At 35.8% G+C, this 25,478-nt stretch overlaps 1 protein-coding gene across 1 annotated transcript in view; it reads left to right on the top strand.

Moving 5' to 3' along the window:
• The window catches only part of LOC130649571 (uncharacterized), a 67,256-nt gene extending 44,960 nt beyond the window's left edge, over nt 1-22,296 (top strand). The window contains exon 2 of the mRNA XM_057455868.1: nt 20,893-22,296. Coding sequence (XP_057311851.1) covers nt 20,946-21,953 — 1,008 coding nt within the window. The 5' untranslated portion in view covers nt 20,893-20,945 and the 3' untranslated portion in view covers nt 21,954-22,296. The remainder of the gene's footprint in view (nt 1-20,892) is intronic.
• Nucleotides 22,297-25,478: the final 3,182 nt, after the last annotated feature.

Genomic DNA, 25,478 nt, shown 5'->3' with positions numbered 1-25,478 from the left:
ACCCCAATTTACTTAGCAACATGTGCCTACTTTGTCTATTATATTCAATTTATTTAAGCTACAATTTAATTGGTGAACTTATGCACTTTTGTCTTCTACTTTTTCCACGTTCCAATTTTCTTTTGTCTCCCTGTTTTCAGCCTTTTCTCAGCGTTCTGTTCCAATTACCATGTGTCTTGACTTATCTTAAGTGTAGGATTTTATAGTATTTTATTAATTGTATTATATGTATAAATTTATCATAACTTATTTGCAAATAACTTTTAACCTTTTCTCTTTTTTTTTTTTTTTTTTTCATGGAGAAGAACCATTTGTAAATAATGGAACCAAATACATGATTATTACGAAAACAAAATAAGAAAGAACGCCTGGGTGGCGAAGATATGGACAAACCTAACAATTTTGTTCCGTCCAGAAGATTTGGGAGAAAAACATTCTTGGCCCTAACAAATATCTTTCGTGATATTGCCATTCGTGCTGATTACACAAACGAGTACAATATGAAGTTGGCAGTATCTGACCATCCGTGGCTTCAAAACATAAAAAAGATGAATGTCGATGACTTAAAGTATTGTGTGCATACGCTGCGCAATAAATTTAGAAGTGTAAACGCTAAAACGTTGAGAAAATGGGGAAAATAATATGAGGACGTTAAAGCGTTTTACAGGCAACAATAAACTGTTTAAAGGTGTATACCTATGATCTTTTGTGAAAACAAATTTTTTATGGTACCTGTTGTTTTTATGGCATTGTTGTTTTATTATTTTTTCCTAGTTTTTACATTAATGTAAGGAATTTAAAAGATTCATTTTAGTTGGCAAATTATACGATGCCCACTTTAAGTAACATTAAAATAACAGAGTACACAGGAACAAAGAAGAACAACTTTCGAATACAACAGAAAACATTAAACAAAACAATGATAAAAACAGCTACACTTTAGAGACAATAAAAACAAGCGATTCAGTGCGTAAAATAAAGAAAACTTATTAAAGTGAATATCCTTTAATTATAATAGCGGAATACAGAAAAGAGGGTATTATGGTGGAAAAAAGTGTAAAAGAGGGCGTGGTCCAGGAGGGACGTGTAAATGGAAGTATTACAGAAGAGGAAAATGTTGTAGAGAAAGGTGGTTGTACAGATGTAAGTAATCCATTGTAACCATACATCAAAGATTTTTAAATCTCCAAATGCAAGAATTAAATCTATATTACAGTTTATTCTTACTGTCATACCATTTTATTTTTGGGGAATCCTATGCTCGGTACAAGGAGTACCGAAAAGTTCATAAAAATAGAAAATAAAATTAAACATTACAAAAAAAGGTATTCAAAAGTTTAAGGTGATATAAGGGGCTAAAATGTATATTAACTAATTAAAATACATTTTAAAAATAAATTTTGGAAAATCAACATGAAGTTAACAAGAACAGGAAATTATTTCTTTATTTTGAAATACGTACTTTTTTCAAATATGCTCCTTTCTTCACCTTATACTTTCCAAAATTTAAGTAATGAACAGTTCCTTCAGGGTCGGATCCAGCTATAGGCGAGGTAGGCTAAAGCCTACATTGAGATGGAGCTATTAAAATCCTGCATATGATAATTCTATGGAGAAGCAGCTCGTGAGAGAATCGACAAGAAATATTCATAGATCGCGCGCGGTCATCGTGTACGTGAAAATGTTATAGCCAGTGGCGCTTTGAATCCCGTTTGTTTACGTTGTCTCGATAATCTAACAATTTTTGTCTTTCCAATCGAGACACGCCAATTTGCCTTAGAAAATCACTTGTCCTAAAACTCGCAAGTAGGCTAAAGTCTGGACAGCTGTTTTTAGTAACCGATGGCACACAGTTATTTCAACGGGGATTTCAAATTCGCGAAAACACAGTGTAGTTGCCTACTTTTCACTCGCAAGTAGGCTGAAATTCAACTCGCGAGTAGGCTCAGAGGTCTGGTCACAAAACTCAAATTCGGGTCAAAGTTCAGTGAGCCAGAGAATAGATGATCAAACATGGCTTCTAGATACTGCTCAGATATGTGTGTTTCGTGAGATTTGTGTTTCAGGTGAGTTTTCAGAGTTTTTGTTGGTTTCATATTTTATAAAACACCGGAATAATGTCATGCATGAATCATATGTCCAGCTACAATCCCGGTCAAAAATAAAGGCAGTAAACCCTTTTTTCATGTGTAGCAAGAGCTTGATAAGTACAAAGCCCCCTTTCCCCCAGTATCAATGTTCAAAAGTTGTGCTAACGCATTTCCAAACATTGATAATGGGGGAGAGGGGGTAAGAAAGGATTATACTGCACTTTTTGTAGCTTACTGCCAATATATTTTGACCGGGATTGTCTCTGAAATTTTAGACTTAGAATTTTTTCGGCAATTTTTTGCAGTAATTTTTTTGACTTAATTTTTAAATTAATTCTAAAGGTGGATACTATATATATGTTTTGAAGTATGTACCAGCATTGTTTCTTTTGTGCCATGCTAAAATTGGAAACAATAGAAATGCTAAAACAATAGATGACGAGGCGAATGGGGCATTTTTCGATAATCGCGAGACATTATAATATTCCGTGAAAAATTGTAGTTAGATGAATACGTTATTGTTACTAATTTTTATGGGTATTAATTTTGACGCAGTTGTGCGAAAAAAAATTATTTGCGCGCAAAATTTAGTACAGAAGCAACGCGCAAAATGTTTTGGGTGAAAAGTACTACGCGCAAAAAATATATATATACCTTTTCAAGAATGAAAGGGTACATGTATATTGAGTCAAAAATTCAGAAAATTAGTACCAATAAGGTAGTGCTAAGCTCTGTAAGGGAAGATCGAACTGAAAAAAGGACCTTGTTTATGTTTGTTTTGCATGTACATAACTGCCAACAGAAACAATGATAACAACAACATGTATATTTTCGTCTTTCTAGAAAGATATATATAAACATAAAACCAGCGCAAAATCAAAATGTCTCCACAAAACAGTCGGAGTAAGTATCAAAAAATAGACCTACAAACTTCCATGAAGTTGAGGATATTGCATCAGGAGAACGGTCTGAGTTGTTATGAGCTTGTCAAGCGTTATCGGTATCAGCGATCACGATATGGTCGGTTTCGTCAGAAAATTAAGAAGAGATAAGTTACCACCAAAAATTATCAAGACTAGGAATTATGCCAAGTACTCTAGTGAGCAAATGGTTGACGAAATTAGTAAACACGACTGGGGTGAACTTTATGGAATGAAAAATGTGAACATCGCATGGTCATATTTCAAAACTACTCTCACCGCATTGTTCAACAAACATGCCCCTATCATCGGGAAGACAGTCAAAGGACAATTTTGTCCGTGGCTTAACAATGAGATATATAAATTGATGAACGAAAGAGATAAGGCTTTACGAAAAGCGCGAAAATCGAAAAAGCCAAGCGACTGGAAGGCTTACTGCAAAGTTCGAAACTTATGTGCACGTAAAATACGAGAATCGAAGTCCCAATTTAGTAAAAACTTACTAGCACAGAATTGTCATAATCCAAAGAAATTTTGGGATACGATAAAGAAAATAATGCCAACTAAACCACGAAACGTCGTAAGTGATGCTACAGCAACCAAATCGAAAGTTGAATCAATATGTTTGTTTTTCTCTTCAATAGCAGCTCAAATCAAGGAGAAATCGATTCCCTTAAAAGATTTTGTATGGAAACAACCACAATGGTCGAAATTACGAACTACTTCCATATTTACCTTCAAATATGTATCGAAAATATCGATCGAAAAAGAACTGAAAAAATTAAAGAGAAGTAAAGCCACAGGTGTAGACGATCTTCCACCTGGACTGCTCAAAGATTGTTCCAGTCAAATCGCTGCTCCACTTTGTCACATAATAAACTTATCGATACAAACGGCTATGATACCTGGAGAATGGAAGCATGCTGTAGTTAAGCCAATTTTTAAAAAAGGTTCGACTGACGATAACAATAACTATAGACCTATATCTATATTGCCGGTCATCTCAAAAATTCTCGAAAGGGCAGTATATGACCAAGTTATCGAATATCTTGAGAAGAACAACTTACTATCTCAGTATCAATTTGGGTATCGTCGTCTCAGATCAACAGATTTGGCTGCTAATCTATTGTTAGATGACATTAGAAAGGAAGTTGATAAGAAAAAATACGTTGCTGCAGTTTTCATGGACTTGTCAAAAGCCTTCGAAACGGTTGGTCATAGTATTTTAATTGAGAAATTATCAGCTTATGGTATACGTGGTAACGAACTAGAATGGTTTTCTGATTATTTGTTTGGGAGAAAGTAGTGGTAAATAACATCAAATCTGTCCCACAACCAGTGAATTGTGGTGTTCCGCAAGGGTCCATACTCGGGCCATTATTATTTTTAATTTTCTTTAATGACTTTGATAATGTCCTACTTAAAGCTAGCGTTATTAAATTTGCAGATGACACTGTTATCTACTTCTCAAGTGAAAGCTTTCTCGTCCTTGAAAATGTATTAAATGAAGAACTTCTTGCTGTTGAGACATATCTACGAGAAAATGATCTTGTTATTAATTTAAACAAAGGGAAAACAGAATGGATGATATTCGGGACGAGTAAAATGTTGAAAAGTGCTGAAGGAAAAATATCATTGTCATGTAATTTTGTGGAGATTAATGAGACGAAAAGCTACAAGTATTTGGGATCAATTATTGATCCTAAGTTGTCTCTAAATAACAACTTCGACTCTACATACAAAAAAGCATCTGGAAGACTCCGTTTACTGACGAGACTACGATCCGAAGTTGACGATACAACTGCTAAAAAGATTTACGAAACAATGATAACTCCAATCATTACATTCAATAGTATCATCAATTTGAACCTGAATAACACCCAGTTGAACAAACTGCAGTCCTTGGATAGACGTGCCAGAGTAGTAACTAACAGCAACAGTTTACAACCCATTTACGACAAAATTCAACGAAATGCTTGTAATGTTGTCAGAAAATGTATTGATCGTAAAACATGCTCAAATTATTGGAACCACTTTCAGCTGCTAAACCATCAAAGACTGACTCGAAACAATTCTTATTCGCTAAAGTTACCAGCAGTACGTTTGGATATGGCAAGAAATGGTTTTTACTATATGGGTGCCAGTATATATAATTCTTTACCAATAGATATACGAAGGGAGCCTAGTTATATGAAATTTAAAAATAAATTGGATAACCATATTTTTTAATCGTTTGGCCTACTTACACACTTTATTTGGACTTTGGACCCTAACACAATATGAAACTCTTAAACCTTGTCTAGTCTTCCTTACTTATATGTTTTCACCTCTGTTTCTCACCCTTTCTACTTGATGTTTTTAGATACTGCAAGCTTATGACATACGCGGTTTTGAATTAAAATGTTTTTTGCCGATTATTCATTCGACATTTAGCAGAAGGAAGCATTTGTGATATGGCATGTTTTATCTTTCGTTTCTTAGTATAGCATTTTCAATATTTCATATATTATACTAGCTTTGTTGCCTCACCCATTTATACCAATTATCTCCCATTTGAGCGCTTAACTCAGGGACACCTATAATCTTATCTTTAGTGTATTTTCACCATTTCATCTATGTGCTTAGCGTTTTTCTTTTTGTTTTGCCTATTCCTTTTCATTTTATTGGATTTTAGAACATCGACGATTTTATATTTAATTGTATATAATGTAGAGTATTTGATTTTAATTTTAGCAGGACACATTTGAAAAGCAGAAATTTATTCTGAAATGTATATCCTGGGTAAATATTGATAAATAAATAAATAAATAAATAAAATGGAAAACAGTTTGCAAAGCGGACCATTTACAGGCAAGCAAAAAAACCTATGGATGCCGCTGCCCCGTTCGATCCACGGAAAGAAAACCAAGGTCGCCCTCGAAAGTTGTCTATCCGTATGGAACGAATTATTGTCAGAACTGTGGCACAATTGCGACGGAATGGGGTACAGTTCTCCTCGAAGAAAGTTCAAGAGACAGCAGGACTCGGCTGGAAGATAAGTAACAGAGACATACGACGTTGTTTGCAGAAACATGGTTACAAGTATTGTCAATCAAGGAAAAAAGGACTTTTGAGCGTGAAAGACAAATCCATTCGCACGAAGTTTGCTAGGCAACAGTTAAATCTCCCGGCCGAGTACTGGACTTAGGAGATTGGGTTTTATTTGGATGGGATTGGATTTGCATTTAAGCCCAACCCGGCTGGAGAGGCAAAAACAGTATCAAGTATGACCTGGCGTAGGCGCAACGAAGGTCTTTCTATCACAACAAAAGGACGAAAAGAAGGCAGTGGGGGTAAGATGGCAAATTTTTTCGTTGCGATTAGTTTTGGTAATGGGGTTGTCATGTGTCACCATCATGACTGGAAAATCACTGGCGACAATTTTGCCAGGTATGTTATTGATGAACAATTCCCCACTGCCTTCGCGAAGAGCGAGTCTGCGCTACCGTACAAGTTTCTTCAGGATTGATGTCCTAAACAAAATTCAAAAGCAGCGAGGGTGGCCTTGGAGCGCAAAGGTTATGTCATGGTCAAAATACCGGCACGCTCCCCGGATCTAAACCCAATAGAAATTTTTTCCACCTGGTTAGGACAAAATTAAAAGAAGACGCAATGAAACAGAACATCACAGCAGAAACATATGAACAGTTTGTGAACAGAATCAAGCAAACCGTGTTGACAGGTATTCCAAAACAAACTATTGACAACCTGATATCATCAATGCCAAAAAGGTTGGCACTTGTGCAAAAGCACAAAGGTGCCAGAACAAAATATTAAGTTTTTAAAGATATTTAGCTGTAAATTCTATGCGTCACAGTGCGTCACTAATGCGTCACTCGGTTTTTTGCATGTGTTTAACTGGTAAATGTATGCGTCACATGCGTCACAACATTTTTTTTAAAGATATATATACTATTATTTTAAAACTTTGGATGTGACGCATGTGACGCATTAAATTCTTTTACAGCATAGTACTATATAGCTTGTGACGCATATGTGACGCACTTGTGACGCATGGAATATAATAACTTTTAAATACGAACATAGTTTTTATATATTATACATTTTACGCATCCATGCCTTGGATAACCAGGGTGCAAAAACAGTGCAGACAAGGTTCTAAGTCTTTCATCGATTCCTTTGGGATTTCTTCAATGAATTTGAATTCTCGCCACCTTGAACTCATCATATCTGTTTCGCGTTGGTCTCTCTGGTTATATTTTCCAACATGTTCAATTGAACCTTTGCTTGTAGTCAAAATTGGCATGGAATTGTCCCTGCCTATAACCATGTCAGTGGCAAACTGGTTTTTAGGCCTTGGCAGGTGAACAGTCTGACCTTCCAACAGGAGGAGAAATTTGTTCCATGCGATTAATTCCGCTGACTACCTAAAAAGGTAGGCGAGTTCACATTCATCGAGGCCAACCCATGCGTACTTGCTGCTTGCAGGATTAATAAAACAATTGAAAATTAGTTCTACAGAGTTCAACAAGAATGATTTTCCACAATTTGTTGGTCCTGTTAACAGGATATTGTTATTTTTCTTGCGACCACGCTTCAGACATTCTCGCAGAGCATCAGCAAAAACGTATATATTGATGCTATTGTTTCTCAACACTTGCCTTGCACACACCAACCAAGTGCCGTTGCATCCGTCTACGCAGGCTGTGTTTGATTTTTCTACCACAACGTCAAGTCTACATTTTTGCTGTCGCTCGATCTCTTTAGGGGCACTGTGCATTTTCCAAGTTACAGAAACGAGTTCTGAGAGTGCCTTTGAAGACTTATTTAAGATAAAGTTGAATAAGTCTGGCTGATTCTCAGCTTGTCTCCGGTTTGCCACTGACATGAGCTGAGTGTCATTTTTTATGTCGTTTTCAACAAGAAACTTGGCAACATCACTATTAGATAAGCGTCGTTTAGCTGAAGCTTCCGGTTTTTGTACTGGACCCTCCAAACACCGGCGTTTCTTTGAATTTTGGGAAAAACGAGTGAAACCCCGCTTTGACACTGGTGATTTGGCATTCTTTAAGTTTGGGTGATTTTTGCTGTGCAAAACTGACTCAAACGGTTTATCTTTGCAAACATAACGGTATGCAGCCAAGTACCCATAGTTTTTGGATGAGAAGTTCACAGAAATCTTACGTGTCTTGTAAATGTGCTGATGAATGGGGCGCCAACGACGGGTTCCACTCAGTTTCAATGCCATGTGGTAGTGTTGATGCTCACCATCTGCATGAACCTCTGTACAAGTAGCCCAGTGTTCGACATTAGCCTTAGGCGTCCCTATGGAAAATGCCTCTAATACGATGTCAGTGAACGCCTTTTGATTTGGAGCAACACTTAGATCTGCTTTGGAGTACGTTAACATATACGTTCTGCAACTGTCTTTGTTCTCAAGCTCCTCATCGCTATTTATATTGTTTGCCATTCTATATTAGGTTTTATACTTTATTTTATACGTTATTTTAGGCTAGGATGAGAGCTTATTTCTTGTGTTGAATATCATTTGATTTCACTTTCGTTTTCTTCGAATTTTGGCGCCTAATTTTTATACTTTATTTTATACGTTATTTTAGACTAAGATGAGAGCTTATTTCTTGTGTTGAATATCATTTGATTTCACTTTCGTTTTCTTCGAATTTTGGCGCCTAATTTTGCTTATCATTTCACTGGATTCGTTGCAGAATAGTAGTCTCATAGAAACTAGGGCCAAGTCCACGTGTAAATTCGAGTTGTAGAGGCCTTTTTGACTTTCTCTAGGAAGAAAAAGGCCACAACTCTTGTCAAATTTTTTTCTTGAAATTCAGACAATCCCGGTCAAAAATAATGGCAGTAAACCCTTTTTTCATGTGTAGCAAGAGCTTGATAAGTACAAAGCCCCCTTTCCCCCAGTATCAATGTTCAAAAGTCGTGCTAACGCATTTCCAAACATTGATAATGGGGGAGAGGGGGTAAGAAAGGATTATACTGCACTTTTTGTAGCTTACTGCCAATATATTTTGACCGGGATTGTAGCTAGGAACTTGTTAGTCTTGTTTGAGTTTATACTACCTAGGCATATGTCAGTTTGAATTCATTGCCGTGTTGGTAATTGTTCAAAAGGTTTGGGGTTACACTCGTGGTCTCACTGTGAAATTACAGAGTATTGAATCTGATCTTGTTAAAACATCAAGTAACGCGCTTTTGTTGAAACGAACACTGCAAGTGATCAGATCAGATATTGACACCCATTTTAATAAGTGGTATGAAAAAGTTCTATCTTTAGCTACTGAGCTTGATGTTGTGGAATCAATGAAACGTCGATGCAGCATCCAGTTGTATCGAGAGAACTATGTTGCCAATGGAGTGAAAGAGTACTACAAATTGGCTGTTGCTATTCCCTTCATCGATCATATATTGCAAGAACTGGACACTAGATTTTCTATTGACAATCTCAGTGTCTACTCTGGTTTCAGCATCATGCCAACTACCATTCTTTCAGATGAGGGTCGTGTTCTTGTGGGAGACCAACCAACATGGAAAGTTGAATTTTCTAAATTTATTCAGAGATATCGTGATGATATTCCTGCTCTGAGTAACTTGTACGCACAGTTAGATATGTGGAAAGTTAAGTGGAGAACATTCACCGGAGTGTTACCTACCACATTGCAAGGTCTGTTAAAACACACTGACAAACTTTTATTCCCATCGATACATGAAGCGATACGAATTCTAGCTACTATACCTGTCACTACTTGCACCTGTGAGAGGAGTATTTTAGGTTTACGTCGTGTGAAGACATGGATGAGGAATACAATGACACAGGAAAGATTGAACAGTCTCTGTGTTATAATGTTCAATCGAGATGTGACTGTTGATTTAGATCAAGTTGTAGATGAATTTGCAGCTGCTAACAAACGTAGAATGACGTTTTCTAATATTTTTAGTGACTGAGTTTAAGTATTGTTTTTATAGTTTTAGTACACCTTTTTTATATGTCACTTCAGCCATAAATTATAGGTTAAACATGGTGTACACAGTGTTGTAAATACCTATTTTCATTCGATTGTAAACTTTATGTGTATAAAAATAAATCTATCATTTCAGTCTTTTGATGATATTGCTGCTGTTATCTTGTATGAAATTGTATGACCAGTATGATCTTCAATATGATGATAAATGTTTTCTTTGATATTTAGTTGAAAATTCACAATTGTAAAATGAAAGAAGTTCAAATGCTCAAACAATGGAAACAAAAGTTCAACGGTGAGTTTTGTTTTTTTTACCTTCTATTGTTTTGTCTTGCTGTATCATTCCTGTTTTCAACGAAACTCTTGTATTTCTGGGTTCAAGTCCCAGCAGGAGTAATTGTTCATTACTGTTTCATTTCAGAAATATTAGAAAGAAAGAAATGAAAAAAGAAAGACATGAAAAAGGAAATGATACCGCAAGTAGCGAGACACACGGAAGCGGTAAAATAAGGACGGGCGGACCGTGATTTTTCACGGGCCATCGACTTGTATACTATATTATTCAGACATTAAATGTAAACATATCTAAAGAACCACAAAGTATAAATTTTGAATTAGTAAGAGATTTTCATACGAGCTGTTGCAATAATGCTGGGCGTCAACATTTTGATAACATCTGATACCAGTACTGCAATGCACCCATATACCCTCATTAGTCCTACTCATGATGAAACACATGATATTGCTGGTGAACAACAACTGGGACATCTATTGACTGATGGTACTACTGCAGCTGCCTTTTATTTTGCTTGGGAAGGTAAATGACAATCACTACCAATCATTTGTCTTTGATGACATCATAAGCATTCCTTCTGTTACATCATCCACATCACTCAGTCCCCATAAAAAATTCCCTGTTTGTCATTAAACAATGTAAATCAAACTAAAGAAACAACAAAAAAAAAATCTGGTGAAAAGGAATTGATTACTTTAAAAGAAAAGCAAGATCTTGTAGTGGAAAAAGTAATGAAATCTAATATGCCTGCTGTTGTACTACAAAACATATCTAAAAGAAATAGTTTCTTAAATAAAGAACTTGCTCTAAAGCAAAAGTGTATTCAGTTAAATATTAAATAATAGAACCTGAAGTCAATGAAACAACTATCAAAACAAAAAGAAGACGCTCGCAAATAAATTATAAATGCAAAAAAAACATTTGTAAAACAGCTGTGGGTAAACAAAAAAATTCAAGTTTAACAAACGACATGTTACGCTGCCAAATACTACACACAATTTACCACCTACACACTCTGTGTCAACAACTTAGTCAACGGGAACAATTTATTAACTGCACAGACAATACCCAAATATTTACCAACCTCACAACAGTTAATACCAAAATATTTACCAAACACAAAACAGTCAATACCAACAAATTTATCAACCCTGCAGTCAATCGCAACAGTTGTCACAGGCAACCAGTGTAGTGATCAAGACAACATTTTTGGAAGTGAAACTGTCACCATTCATCAAAATCCCGTTGTAGTGGCGGCCGTAGTACAGTTTGAGGAAGGTGAGAAATTACATAGCTTGTCAACCTGTAAAACTTGCTTGAAACTCGACCAGTATTTCATGCAAAAACTCCAATAAGACCTACTGCAAAAAATGAAGCAAAACCAATTACTGTTAAGCCATGGAAATTTTTTAGCGATGGAAGGTGTGATAGGTGTCATGGGGAGAGTCTTAGTGGTTTTAAAAAGAATGTCAAGACACCTGCTAGATTTTCAGGAATACTGTCAGCTGATGATAATGACTTGGGTCCATTACACGATAACATCCGTCATGATGATATGCATTTTTTACCAGTACCACCATATCTCCAAAACTTGACCATACTAGAAGTAGCATTAATTCGTCGTATTACTGTCATTATGACTACACACCTTCTGCGGTATGGCATGCTTGCATTAATAAGGTCATTGTATCAGTTTTCCTCAAAGAATGCAAATTGCTATAGAATTGCCATCGTTACCATCGGATCAAAATTCAGTTCAACAGTATACCGTACAAAGGATTAAAGTTGAAAATGAATTACGAGGGCTCTGTTTTGGATACCCAGAAGGGGGTGTTATATGTCACGATACTAAAAATAAATATCAATACAATGGCTCTGATCACAATATCAAAACTCTGAAAGGACGCTACTTCCAGTTCCTGCCGAATGAATACTATAGGATGTCTCCCAGTTGTGGAATTGCCAAATATCATACCAGAAGGAGATAGGGGTCCTGCTGAAAATCAATTTCACTAAAACTTACCTGAAGATGATGGCAGTATAACCTGTCCTGGTTTAGTTTGCCCCGTTGAACCTAAAGATGCTGACAAGGAGTTACGAGCACTACGGGAAAAGAAAAAAAAGGTTCTGAAGAGGCGGTTAATCAAGCTCTTTAACGTGGCACTGTTGCAAATGCAAATTTGGAATATACGAGAGAACAGCCTATTCGGGAATTAAAAGCTCTTGGTTTTTTTACTATGGCATACCCAATTGTTTTTATTAATGGAAATAGTGACTTAACTTAAGGTTGAATAAAATTAACTTTGAAGAATACATCGAACATATATATTATTGTTCTGATAATCGGGTAGCACGTCATCCGTACTTAAATTTTTTTTATTGAACATGCGTTTGCGAATGCAAGCATTGCAGCAGGGTAGCTTTCTGGTTTCGCAACAATTAAATGATGCTCATCTCAAAATCGCTGAACTGAGAGATAATTTACAAAATGATGATGATTCAGTTCCACGAAAAATTATTAGTATTGGAAAAAGCCTGGTACATACCGATTCGTACTGGAGAGACCAAAAAAAATTGGATGCCATGTTGTTTTTTATACGAAATGAATTTGGCGATTTTTGGCGATTGATACCTACAGTTGTGCAGAATTTTATTGGAAACCATTGCATGAACTACTTATTAAGTATCATGCGCTAATAAACAATTTAAACGAAGATGATGTACAGCAGCAAATGGAGAGCGACAATAAATTCAAAAGGGAAATGATTTTACAAAATCTTCATATCGTCACGCAGTATTTTGATGCAAGGACTATAAATTACTTTGCCACAGTCAGCAAGGAAGTATTTCAATATGATAACTATTGGTTGCGATATGAATTTGCTAAAATTCGAGGTGAGATACATGGTCATGCGATAATATCATCATCTAAACATGCCCAAAAAGTAAAAACTATCATGGATGGGTGCTCTGATAACGTTGCAGACTCACAAGCATGCAAAACTGCAGCGCATGAACTTCAAAGTTGGTTGCAAACAACAAACGAAGACAGTGATGACATTTTTTCACTCATGTTCACTTCAATGCATCCTGCCGGTGGAAATGAAATTATAAATACTTCTGGAATTACAGATTGGGTTCTTAACAAAGATCAATGGGCAAGACCAGAAGGGACTCAAGATCCTCCAGATCATAACTCATTGTCACAAGAACTTTCAAATGTTGCTAGTCATGAGGGTGGTATAAAGGAGCAACATACCCATCTTGTGAACAGAATTGGCCTCCATAATTGTAATTCTAATTGTTTGCGTTATCGCCGTAAGAATAAAAAAGATACAGCTCCACAGAATTGGAATAATTATGCAATTCAAAAATTTGGTAGTCAATGAGCAATTAATGCTGACACATGGTTACAATCTATATCTGAAGAAGCTGAAAGAAATGGATTGCAGCATACTGAAGATTGTACCTAACCCCAAAAAAACATCTTAAATGCTAATGAATTACGAAGAACAGTCATTGGTATAAATCTTCAGCATTTTTTTACAAGTGGCAAAAGGAACTTTGCCAACAGGTGCCCAGCCATTACGTTTATTAAGACAAGGAACAGCTGGTGTTGGGAAAACATTCATCATTACCAAACTCACTAGAATTGTTCGCCGTATTTTTAAGCGAAATTCTGCTGTTATGAATTTGGCCCCAACTGGTGCAGCATCAGTCCTCATACCTAATGTCGGACTATACATTTAATGACTCCACCAACACACAAATTGAAAAGAGATAAGAATTTAAATTCTGTCCAGATTTCTTACTATCCGTTGGGTGATGTATCTCTAAGAAAGCTCAGAAAGTATATAAGCGTGCATGAAAACAATGAACTGAAACTATTTCAACTTAATATTAATGAACGTAGTATGCAGTCAAACCATCTTGTGGTCTGGCGCAGCAAAAGATTATGTGAGGCAACAGGAGACTTTGACAATTATTACGGAGATGTACCAACTTTCAATTTCTTTGGGAACCTTGGTCAACTTGGACCAAGTCGTGCTTTCGATCTACATCAGCCACCAAAACACGATGATTTAACAATCAACTTTGCTGGTTATGCAATCTATCGCTCGGTTAAACATGTTATTGTTCTTACACAGACCATGTGCCAAGGCCCAGATCAGTTGGATCTTTTACAACGACTACTTAGAATACGTGGATCGATCACATCACTCAACAAGATTGGCAGAATATAAATAGTCGTTACGAAAATGCTTTGCCCCATACTGAAAAATGAGACTTTCTTCATGGTCGCGTCCTGACATTAATGGAAACATGGAATGAAGTTAATAAAGAAAACCACAATAAATTAGCAAACCTTGGTGTACCAGTTGCTGTTATTCCATCAGGAGGCTGTGGTAAACATCACTCTTTGACTGATAAGATCTTTAATGGCAGTTGGTGCAACTGTAATACTCACAAAAAACCAAAAATGTTTTACAGGCCTCGGTCTTAATAATGGTGTCATGGGAAAAGTAATTGTAACCCTTTATTCACCAAATACTTCACCACCTGAATTTCCAATAGCTGTTGTTGTCAATTTCCAAAATTATAAAAAGCCCACTATAGATTCCAGAACATCCAACAAGGGTACCAATTACTACTGCTGAAGGTCAATGTGAGTCTGATTGTTGTAGCAGAAATGTCCTGCCATTGATGCCAGGTACTGAAGATGCAATTTGTCCTTAACCATCTGTAAATTGCACATGTATAAAATGCCTATCCCATTCATAATGATAATTACAATCTAAATTCACCTATTTTGCAGACAATCGCAAGCTTTGTGCCGATTATTAATGGCGTTGTAAGCCAATTGCAACCTGAACAAAGTGCATTGACATTACAGCTTTGTGCTGATTATTAATGGCGTTGTCAGAGGTGGAGGCCGTGGGTCATAACACTGCCTAACAAAGGTCTGTGATTGTTACATGAATTAACCATGTATACCATTTGATATCCACTTGCATATCTATTTCACCCGCACCCCTTAGATTATCATACCACAATACTATACTGTTTTTACTTATGGCAATCAACATATCGTTTGTACCCTACCGATTATCATACCACAATTACCATACCATTTCGATTTATCGCAATCAACATATGGAGTGTGCGGAGGAGTAGGCGCTACCCGAATGCAACCTGAACAAGGTGCATTAACATTACAGCTTTGTGCTGAATATTATGGACATTGTAGGCCAATTGGAACTTGAACAAGGTACACATGCAACCTAAACAAGGTGCATTAAAGCATTGAGCTGATTGCACAATTTTTTTTATAAGCAACTTGAATTTTGGTCAAATCTCAAGTTTTTTTTAGCCAATATCTAGGTCTGAAGTTTCTTTTTGTAAATATATATGTAAACAAGGGGAAAAATAAAAGTTGTCAAATTTTTTTAGTAAAATATAAATTTCCTGAAAATAAAGTGAAGTGTGCAACAAATAAGTTTTGTAATTTTCTTTTCTCATAAGTTTAGTTACTTATAAACGAGTTGCTTATAAAAAAACGTGTATTGACATACCGGACCAAATTCAAAACCTAAACAAGGCGCAATACCAGTACAGCATAATGCTAATTATTAACATACCGGACCAAATGCAACCTAAATAAATTGCTTTAACATTACAGCATTATGCTAATTATTAACATACCGGACCAAATGCAACCTAAACAAGGTGCTTTAACATTACAGCATTATGGTTGTTTCAATTAAAAATAAATTTGACATTCCGTTGTATCTATATTCCATCCGTACTCTACAAATCATCACAGCCCAATCACCCTACCATTACAACTTAGCACAATCAACCTACCAGCCATCACACTGTAAGTTATACAACAACAAGTAAACGATTACATCACCAAAATGTGGTAACTCTTTTTTATTTAGAATGTTAATTACAACATAAATCTGTCCTTTATTTTAGGTATGACCTGCTGAGTCCCATTGGCTACCTTCTCGTGGTGCAAGTGATAATGAGATAACAAGAGAGCAAGCTGTGATGATGGAGCTTGTCTAACGACCCTTGAAGTTAAAATTGTAGAGGTTACACCCTCTAAAGATCAAAACACAGTGCAAAATCTCCCTTTTTGCAAGGATATTCTGTAGATCCAAGGTAATTGAACCAAACAACTCTCTCTACACAATACAATACGTACAACTAACGGTCGGTACACAAAAATTGACAACATGAAAACACAAGACAGACAACAATACAACAAAGAATTTACTATAAAAATAAATAAATAAATAATTAAATATAAAACTATAAATATGAGCAGACAACCACCCAAGTGCCAGGACTTGTGAACCTGGCAGTAGCTTTATAAATGTGTTACAGGATCCCAACACTCACCCTTACGGGTAGTTGTCGCTTCGCTTCCAGCCATAGGTCAGGACGAAGACAGTGGAGTAATCTACGTCGATGTAAAATCACGGAAACCAGAAAGATAGAAATGAAAACCCCTTATATAGCTTCTTCCTAACATCAGGTATAGCAGGATCGTTAACCCTGTAGACTAAGTGAGCCAAGTTAGTCTCCCTACAGAACTGGGGTTATAATTGGGGTCGTTACACCCAAAGAAAAGGCAACTGCCAAGCCCTCTTGCTAAGCTTCTTATAATTGCTTTCTAGGAAAACGGCTAGTGAGCGAACTCGTGAATAACGGTAAACTGTATCTCACACACACAGCAGGGGTAATGTGTCAAGAGCTTGTAGACATATAAAGTTTTTACTTGAGATAATAAATGAAAACGGTTTATAATACAGCAAGCTGCACTGAAGTATCTTGTCTACAGGGACGATGGGTGTAAGCTGAATACATTTTCTTGCTTATTACAAGCATGAGTACTGTCCAACTTGGACATCTGACTATTCTCTGAGAAAATCTTAAAGAGAAAAAACAATCCTTCCATCAAAAACAATATGAAATAAGACAGAGCTAACAACATAAACGGACTGGTTACAGAACAAACACAAATAGAAAAAATGTATATCTCAAAAATATATAATATAAAAAAGAATTAAATAAAAACCGTCCTGTACGCCAGAACTTGTGACTCAGGCTGTAGCTTTCCACATGTGTTACAGGGCCCGAACACTCAGCCTTACACAGGAGGTTGTCATGACAGGACCAGTCTGTACATATTTTGACTAAGGACAGCAGGGTTGTCAAGCCTGAAGACCAAGTTAGTAAACTTGGGCACCTTACTGAACTGGGGTAATAAGTGGGGTCGTTACACCCAAAGTCAAGCTGAAAGTAAACCCCCTTGCTAAGCTTCTTTTAAGTTACCAGAGAAAAGTGAGGTGAACTCTTTAGAAGTATGAAAATTACAAAGTGCACGCACAATGATAAACTCGACCAGTTAAGTCTTAAAATTTAAATTCTAGAGGTTTTGCTCCTCTAAAGAATATGCTCATATAAAGGAACACAATTCTTTTTCTTTTCCAAGGAGATAATTAGCACAAAAATAGAACAAACAAACAGACATAGAGAGTAGGACAGGACTTCTGTAAAGGGTACAAGCGTTTCGACTCATATTCCTGAACCAAGTTACCGCAAATGTCTAGCTGAGTCACCTCAAAAGGGGTCTGCGAACATTTCTTTCATCCATAACTTTTCATCTCTCCTACTCTGTACAATCTTGTGTGACTGGGGTAAGAAGTGGAGTCGTCACTCTCCAAAGATAAGACCAGTGTAGTCAAACCCCCTTGCTGACATAATTTTTATTTTGTTTTTCGCTTTTATTTTGACTAATACATGTTGTTTTGAATAAGAATGATGCTTTTAGGTATGTTTTTATAAGAACCCTTTCTATAGGAAACAGGCTTAGTAAGGCTAATTTTTAAGAAACTTTAGTAGGTTGAGAACTCTCCAACTTTATTCGTACAACTGAAAATTTATGCACTGCCATAGCAAAATTGTAATTTAAGTTTACATAATCATACCATCAGCATATTTTTTAACTTTAATTTCCTTCCTTATACGCAGCTAAACACAAGGACAAAAAATGAGAAACATGGAAAGTTGGTAAAAAATATGAATTAAATGTCTAGATGCTCTTCAACCAACAGCCAGGGCTTTGCAGGAAATGTATTTCTGTAAAAATTAATTGATAATTAGAAATCCTACTTTCATTTAAAGGCCTTATGCATTTAAATGTGTCAAGATAGAAATGTACAAAATAACTTAATATTCGTTTAAATTTCTTTTTAGTGAAATAAAAATGACGAATGTTGATAATATAGACCATTCAAATGTAATTTTTATGTGCTACTAATTATTAATAGCCAGGTGAGATAAGTTAAGCGATTGTCAATAATGCAAGAGTTAGCATATAAAGGTATAGAGTATGAAAATAATTTAAGAGAACTTTTTTGTAGGAGTTACAGGAAAGAATATCTAATTTAGAGAAAAAAGTGGAAGATTTAGAGAGAATAGTGGAAGTAAGTTATACGCCAGAAGTAGCTTAAAATGTAGAATGTCTTAAATAGTAACAACAGGTTGATAAATGGTCATAAAATTATATCAAGTTTGCATTTTTTATGGTAGTTTAGAATATAGCATTTCAATAAGTTTTGTTGCATTCATTTAGGAATTAGTGGGTAAAAAGAAGGATTTAACGTGGGACACCTTTCGGGACTTCTGTGCCGAGAACAAGTCCCTGGGTGCTTTTATAAGCTCACACAACTACAGGTCCTAGAAGGCGGCAGGGGGTCAAATGACCTACACCAGAGAGGATGATGAGCGGGAGAAGAATAAAAGGAGATATGGTGGAGGGAGGAGTGGAAGATTAGCAATGAGGTTTTTTTTAATTTTTTAACTGTTTTATTCTGTTCCAATATATTTTATTTATTAAGTTATCAAGATTTTATGTTTATATCAGAACATTTAGTTTTACTGCTGATGCAGTTCTATAATTCTGTTTCTTAACACTTTTGTCATTTTATCATTAACTTTAGAAGGAATTAAAGAATTCATTTTCTGGATTGTTCTTATTTTATAGTAAAATTCAGATCGAAGTTGGTCTTAGTTTTTAAAGGAAATTGTTGCGTTTTGCAAGATTTAAAAACAACAAACTGCATACCTTATCGGTAAAAAAAAATCGGTGTAAAAAAAAGTAGGCAAAAAATTTAGTCGGCAAAAAAGTTAGTCACTTAGCAAAAATTAGTCACTTTTTACCGGTTAATTTTTTTAATATTGCTCACTTATTGCCGACTTTTTTGACACCGCTGAATTAAAAGAGAACAAAGATTTTACAACAATCTAATCTATTTCAATAACATCTTTATTAATGATTTTATCAATAATATTTTGGACATCTCCCGGCTCCTTCGCATTATCTTCTTCTTCATTTTCATCATTTTTCTCTTCTTCAACACTCCCTTCTGCCTTATCATTGTTAATAACAATATCAATTTCGTCGTCGTCACTCTCGCCGTCGTCATCACTTCCGTCATTTTTTTTGTCTTCCTTCTCGCCAGTGTAATCATAGTCGTATAGGTTGTTGATAAAGTCTTTCATTAGAAAAAAAATTCTGTCTTCTTTCACTGTAAAAGTAAGTGGAAGCGGTACTTCAAGTCCTCCTGCAGGGATCGGGGACACTTTGTAGTTGGTGGAGAGCAATTGACCAGAAATACTTCCACCTTTTTTGATGAAATAAAAACAGTGGCGTGAAATTTCCCTTGGAATGTGCCCATCAGTCATCCAGTAGTCAAGGAAATTATTCTTTATTTTAATGGCACATGCATAAGGATCACATTCTTTGGACGATTTGTTAGTCTCAATTTGTACTTGGACTTTTTGACCTGCTTCAGCATTTTTCCACGTTGCGTTCTTGTAAACATGATAACCTCTGGCTGCAATCTTTCTGTCGAATGAAGGCATATTTCTACGAACATGAATCAACGAACTTGCCTTGTGAAAAAAATGAGTGCAAAAAAAACACGTTCGAACATTCGAATGCTTTCGAAATCTATCGTGACATAATAAGTTGCTCTCCACCTTTGTTGTTACGTTATAAAAACAAAAGACATCGATTTCAATCAAGGAGCGAAGGAGGGACTTAAATCAAATTATGTAACTTTTCTGTTTCATCACTTTATCAATCAAAACATTGATAAAAAAGAATAGCAACAATGGCTAAAGTACGAGATTTGAGAGATTTTTATAAATCTTCATCGAGAAGCTGTATTGGGAAATCTCCTGAGAAAGTACCAACGTTTTTAACTTCTGCATCTGGCACTGTTAATGGAGCAGAAATCAACGCGATTAATAAAGAGATGAAAGCGTTTGTTCAACCAAAAACCAAAAAGAAATACTCATCAGTTCCAAGCAACATAAAGAATGAAGTTGGAGAATACGCTCTTTTGAATGGCCCCAAATCAGCACTGGAGAAATTCAAGAAAAATATACTTTCTTCCGAACGTCAGTGAATAATTGGAAAAAAAAGATTCAGAAGAACAAAAATCACTCTGTTTCATCTACTGTACACGAGAAGAAAGGTAGGCCAAACCTCTTACCAGACGAACTTATGCTTAAAGTGAGAGATGTGATAACTGGAGTACGTCTGGCTGGAGGTGCTATTTCAAGAAAAATGGTCATAGCAATTGGTAATGGAGTCGTCAAGGCAAACTGTCCATCAAAACTTAAAGAATTCGGTGGTCATATTGTACTTACAGAAGGCTGGGCTAGAAATGTATTGAAATCGATGGCATGGTCTGAACGAGAAGGAACGACCGGCAAAATCGAGCCAAGTGAACAATTTTTACTTGAAGAAAAGTTCACATTTCAACGACAAATTTCCGCTGTTGTCAGCGATGATGATATTCCTAAGGATCTTATATTAAATTTGGACCAAACTCCTTTATCTTATGTGTCTCCTGGAAAATACACTTTCAATTCAAAAGGAGCAAAAACTGTTCCAATTAAAGGCATCGATGATAAGAGACAAATAACAGCTACTTTTGTTATCAGCATGACTGGTAAGTTTCTCCCGATTCAACTTATCTATGAAGGCAAAACAAAAAGATGCCTCCCAAAGTTTGATTTTCCAACTGGCTTTAATGTTACATTTTCCAGCAATCATTGGTCAAATACTGAAAAATCAATGGAGCTATTTGAAGATATTATTTTTCCGTACCTGGATAAAGTCAAAGTAAATCTGAATTATCCAAAGGAGCAACTATCGTTAATAATCATGGATACATTCAAGGGGCAGGATAACGAAGCTGTTCTTCAACTTTGCCGAAAGAATTCTTGCAGAGTTATAATAGTGCCCCACAACCTAACAAATAAGTTTCAACCACTGGATATAACCTTGAACAAGCCAGCAAAATCGTTCATTTCCAATTGTTACAATGAATGGTTTTCTCATCAAGTTTCCCAGCAGTTGGAGAAAGGCATAAGACCTGCAGATATTAAAGTGTCGCTTAATCTAACCGAATTAAAGGTGATGCATGCTAAATGGATTTCAAAACTTTATGAATTCTTATGTGCTCAAGATAAAATGATATTAAATGGCTTCAAAGCTGCTGGTATAACAGAAGCAGTGGAATCTGCTAATGCTGTCTTGGAAAGAATTGAAAACCCTTTTCGTTGTTAAAATATTTACTTATTTTTCTCTGCTATTTGTATGAACGGTTTGTTGTTGTTGATTATGTTGTTTTTGATGTTTATATTACAAAGATACCATTGTTAGCATTAAATTAAACAGTAGGAATTCAAAAGAACTTCTTTAATTTTCTTTCTCCTTTACCAGGTTTGGTTTTACAGGATCATTATACACTAACTCTGTGAAAAAGCTCTCCACCAAATATGGTCATAAATAATTGAACCAATCATTAACCGAGAAATTATTTGCTTTTATCATCTCACGTGGGTTTAAGAGAAAGCTATTGGTTCAATTGGTTCAAACTTAGTGTATACAAAGACATAATATAGCGGAGCTCCGCTACTTGGTGTATACTCCGTATAATATTGCGGATGAGGCTTCATAAAACGACAAAGTCTAAATTTGATTAGAATCCCTGGAATCACTTTGGAAAGTCAAAAAACTAAAAAATTGGAGGTTAAAAAGTAATTCAAAAAATCGGCAAATATTACTAGTCGGTAAAAAAAAAGTCGGTAAAAATTTTCGGTCGGCAAAAAAAAATGTCGGTAAAAAAATTGGTCGGTAAAAAATTTAGTCACCTAGCCAAAATTTGGTCACTTTTTGCCGACCTTTTTTTTACCGATAAGGTACTTTACGTTTGCGAATGTATGTCTGTTTTTTAGTTAAATTTATTTATTTATGATATATACCGTATTAGTCTAAAAAGCGTCTACCCTAGAATTATCGACCCCTTTTGCCATAATATATATAAAAACCGCCTGCCCTGAATGAGCACCCCTCTATTTTCTCAAAAGACGCGAGACACGTATTCAAGGAGGCGCTCATTTGGAATAAAATTTGAAAATTGTTCCAGATATATATGCCGTTCAAATCCTGGACGAGGCTAGGATAACACATTATCAAGGTGATTTTTTTATCTGAATCCTTATATATGTGAGAAAAAGTGTCAATTTTATAAAATCTGTTACTTAGTGCATGTGTTACTTTGCACCAAGTTGGCTTTAAACCTCGAAAATCTAAAAAAACGTCCTATTTTTAGCCTTTTCACCGTGTATTTTTGATTATATTCGACTATGTTTTGTATTTTTACTCCAAACCTCCTATCATTTTTCTTTTTCTAAAACTTTGAATAAAACTAACACATTTTGGTTAAACGTTTTGTGTGGATGAACATGGTAGGCACAAGAAACTAAAATAGGCGTTTTTTAAAAGTGATGCTCGTTGACTCTCGTTGACTTCTCTGAACATTTTTGTATCTTGACTTTTATTGTTGTTAGAGTTATTAGAAACCAATATTGTCAAATTCATTCGAACCAAGTTAAATTTTAATCCTAAATTTAACAAAAAACTTCTTGTATTGACACATAATTCTGCTAAGATGATTCGCTGTATATGGCCCTTATATAAATGTAATATCCTATTTTTAGGTATTGAAATTGAAATATTTGCACCTTAATATTTTCTATGCTCCCGGACTAATATGTATATAACTTAGATATATTGAGAAGACGTAATACTTGAGTTGTAGAGGGATGAGTTTTAATAAACCTGCCAGGCCAGCACTCACCGTGCCTTTGCCTATTCTTCCCATGCCTTTTCTGGTGCCTGTCATGCCTACCCACCCCTGCCATGCTGATTCCTTTCCATGTTTCCTGGCCTGTTACGCCGTGCCCTTTTCTTGCCGTGCTTTCCGCAACACTTTCTATATTGATTAATGACGTTCTAAAGTTTTCCAGGAATTTAAAGTTCCATCCTGAGCGGGTCTTCAACGTTAAAAACCTTGTGAAAGAAGTTACCAATTCATTATGGGTTATCGATGGTAACTCTTCATAGTTCAACAAAAGCATCAGCCAATGGTAACTGTAAACAATTACCAGGAAACTTCTCGGGTATATACGAAAAGGAATATTTTGATTGGGAGCAAGGAAACGAGCAAAGCTTACCTTGGACCATTCATCATTAGGAGACTAAAGCAACGCCCTTTTCATCGCCATGGATTTATGGAGCAACGCCAACTTTCCCTGTAAAAGAATTTTCGAATGCATGTAGGCAACTTGCGGAAGCTATGAGATCCTATTCCAATTACTTGCAAAAGGCTCAATAACGAATGGCTGAAAACAGAACCCAACCTTCTGAAATATCTCATAAACTTTTCTTACAGAATATAAAATTTGCCATTAAAGAAAGTAATATTCACGAAACCTATTTTAAAATGAATGGTTATTTCACAGATATAACAATTACAAGACCGTTCACATAGATGGCAGTGTTGCAGATTTCGAAATACCCGATGATAAACGAGCGCGTTACTTGCGGTTTAAGGATTTGCAGATTTGTGACAGGTAATTTATACTTTTATCTTTTTTTAATCTTCACACACGCATTTTACCAGGCACAGAATATTTTTTTATACCGACTCGCTGTTGTGACAGGAGGTCGGGAAAAGTTGAATTATTATTTTTGCTTAATTTTCAAGATACAAATCTGCAAACATGCAGCGGGTGGAAACATTGGGAAAATAACGTTTATATGGATAGTTACCGATCCGATAGATCGAACAAAGCAGTACCAAGCCATCAAACAAGTTGAACAACAAATACCACGATTTGAGTCTCGTTTAACAGCGCAACATATGAGAGAAAAGTATTTAAATGTCTCTGGCTTAACATCAGTTATTCGGAGAAGTCTTGTTGCATTTCTCACTGGCGAAACACCAGATTAAGTATTTCACTTTAAAACTTATTTGCCTCATTGGTAGGTAAAGTGAGAATTGGAATATTCATACTTATTGTCTTTTTCAGAAATAAAGCTGAAATAGATGAACGTTTTGAGGAATTTATCTCTGTTCCCTTCGACGAAGACGAAGAAGCAGCGTTGTAGTACAATTTACGTAGGACGAATAAAAGAAGACCAAACGGAAACTTTCAGCAGTTCTATGCCGAATTAGACAGTCTTCTGGAAAAAATTGGAAAAAGCTGCTGAGGAACGCAGACATTCTTAAACAGCTCACCTATCGCTAGCAGTATCAGTCTCGCAGCTGGCTTCGAAGGTAAGAATTTACAGCAATACCATGCTTCTTCTCTTTTTTGTTGAACGGGCAGCATCATCTCTAGAAACAAGGTTAATGTTCTTCTCCATTCAAAATTTTTATTCAATTATTTTACAGGTTAAGAAACGACTAGATAAAAGAAGGCCTGTCAAATGTCCACGTACCAAGTGTAACCACAATAGGTTATCAGTTCAATCCAGTCTATCAGAATAGAAATTTGAGCAAAAGGTATATGGGGCGATTTGATGTAGTATGTCAAATTAAATGAAGACAATTACAGAAATTTCACGAAGATGCCCACTACGTCAACGCATACTTTCCGTAAGTTTTTCTTCTACCGTAATCCTTTATTTCATTTCAGAAATATTACGCATAATATTTATATTTTCACGGAAACACAAAGAATTGGTGCGTGAAAAATCGTAACCAATGTACTTTCGTCTTGATGGATAACACGGCCAAAATGC

The sequence above is a fragment of the Hydractinia symbiolongicarpus genome, chromosome 7 (assembly GCF_029227915.1).
Source record: "Hydractinia symbiolongicarpus strain clone_291-10 chromosome 7, HSymV2.1, whole genome shotgun sequence".
NCBI classification, from domain to species: domain Eukaryota; kingdom Metazoa; phylum Cnidaria; class Hydrozoa; order Anthoathecata; family Hydractiniidae; genus Hydractinia; species Hydractinia symbiolongicarpus.
Note: the sequence above shows the minus strand (reverse complement) of the source record. Positions and strands in the feature narration are given on the sequence as shown.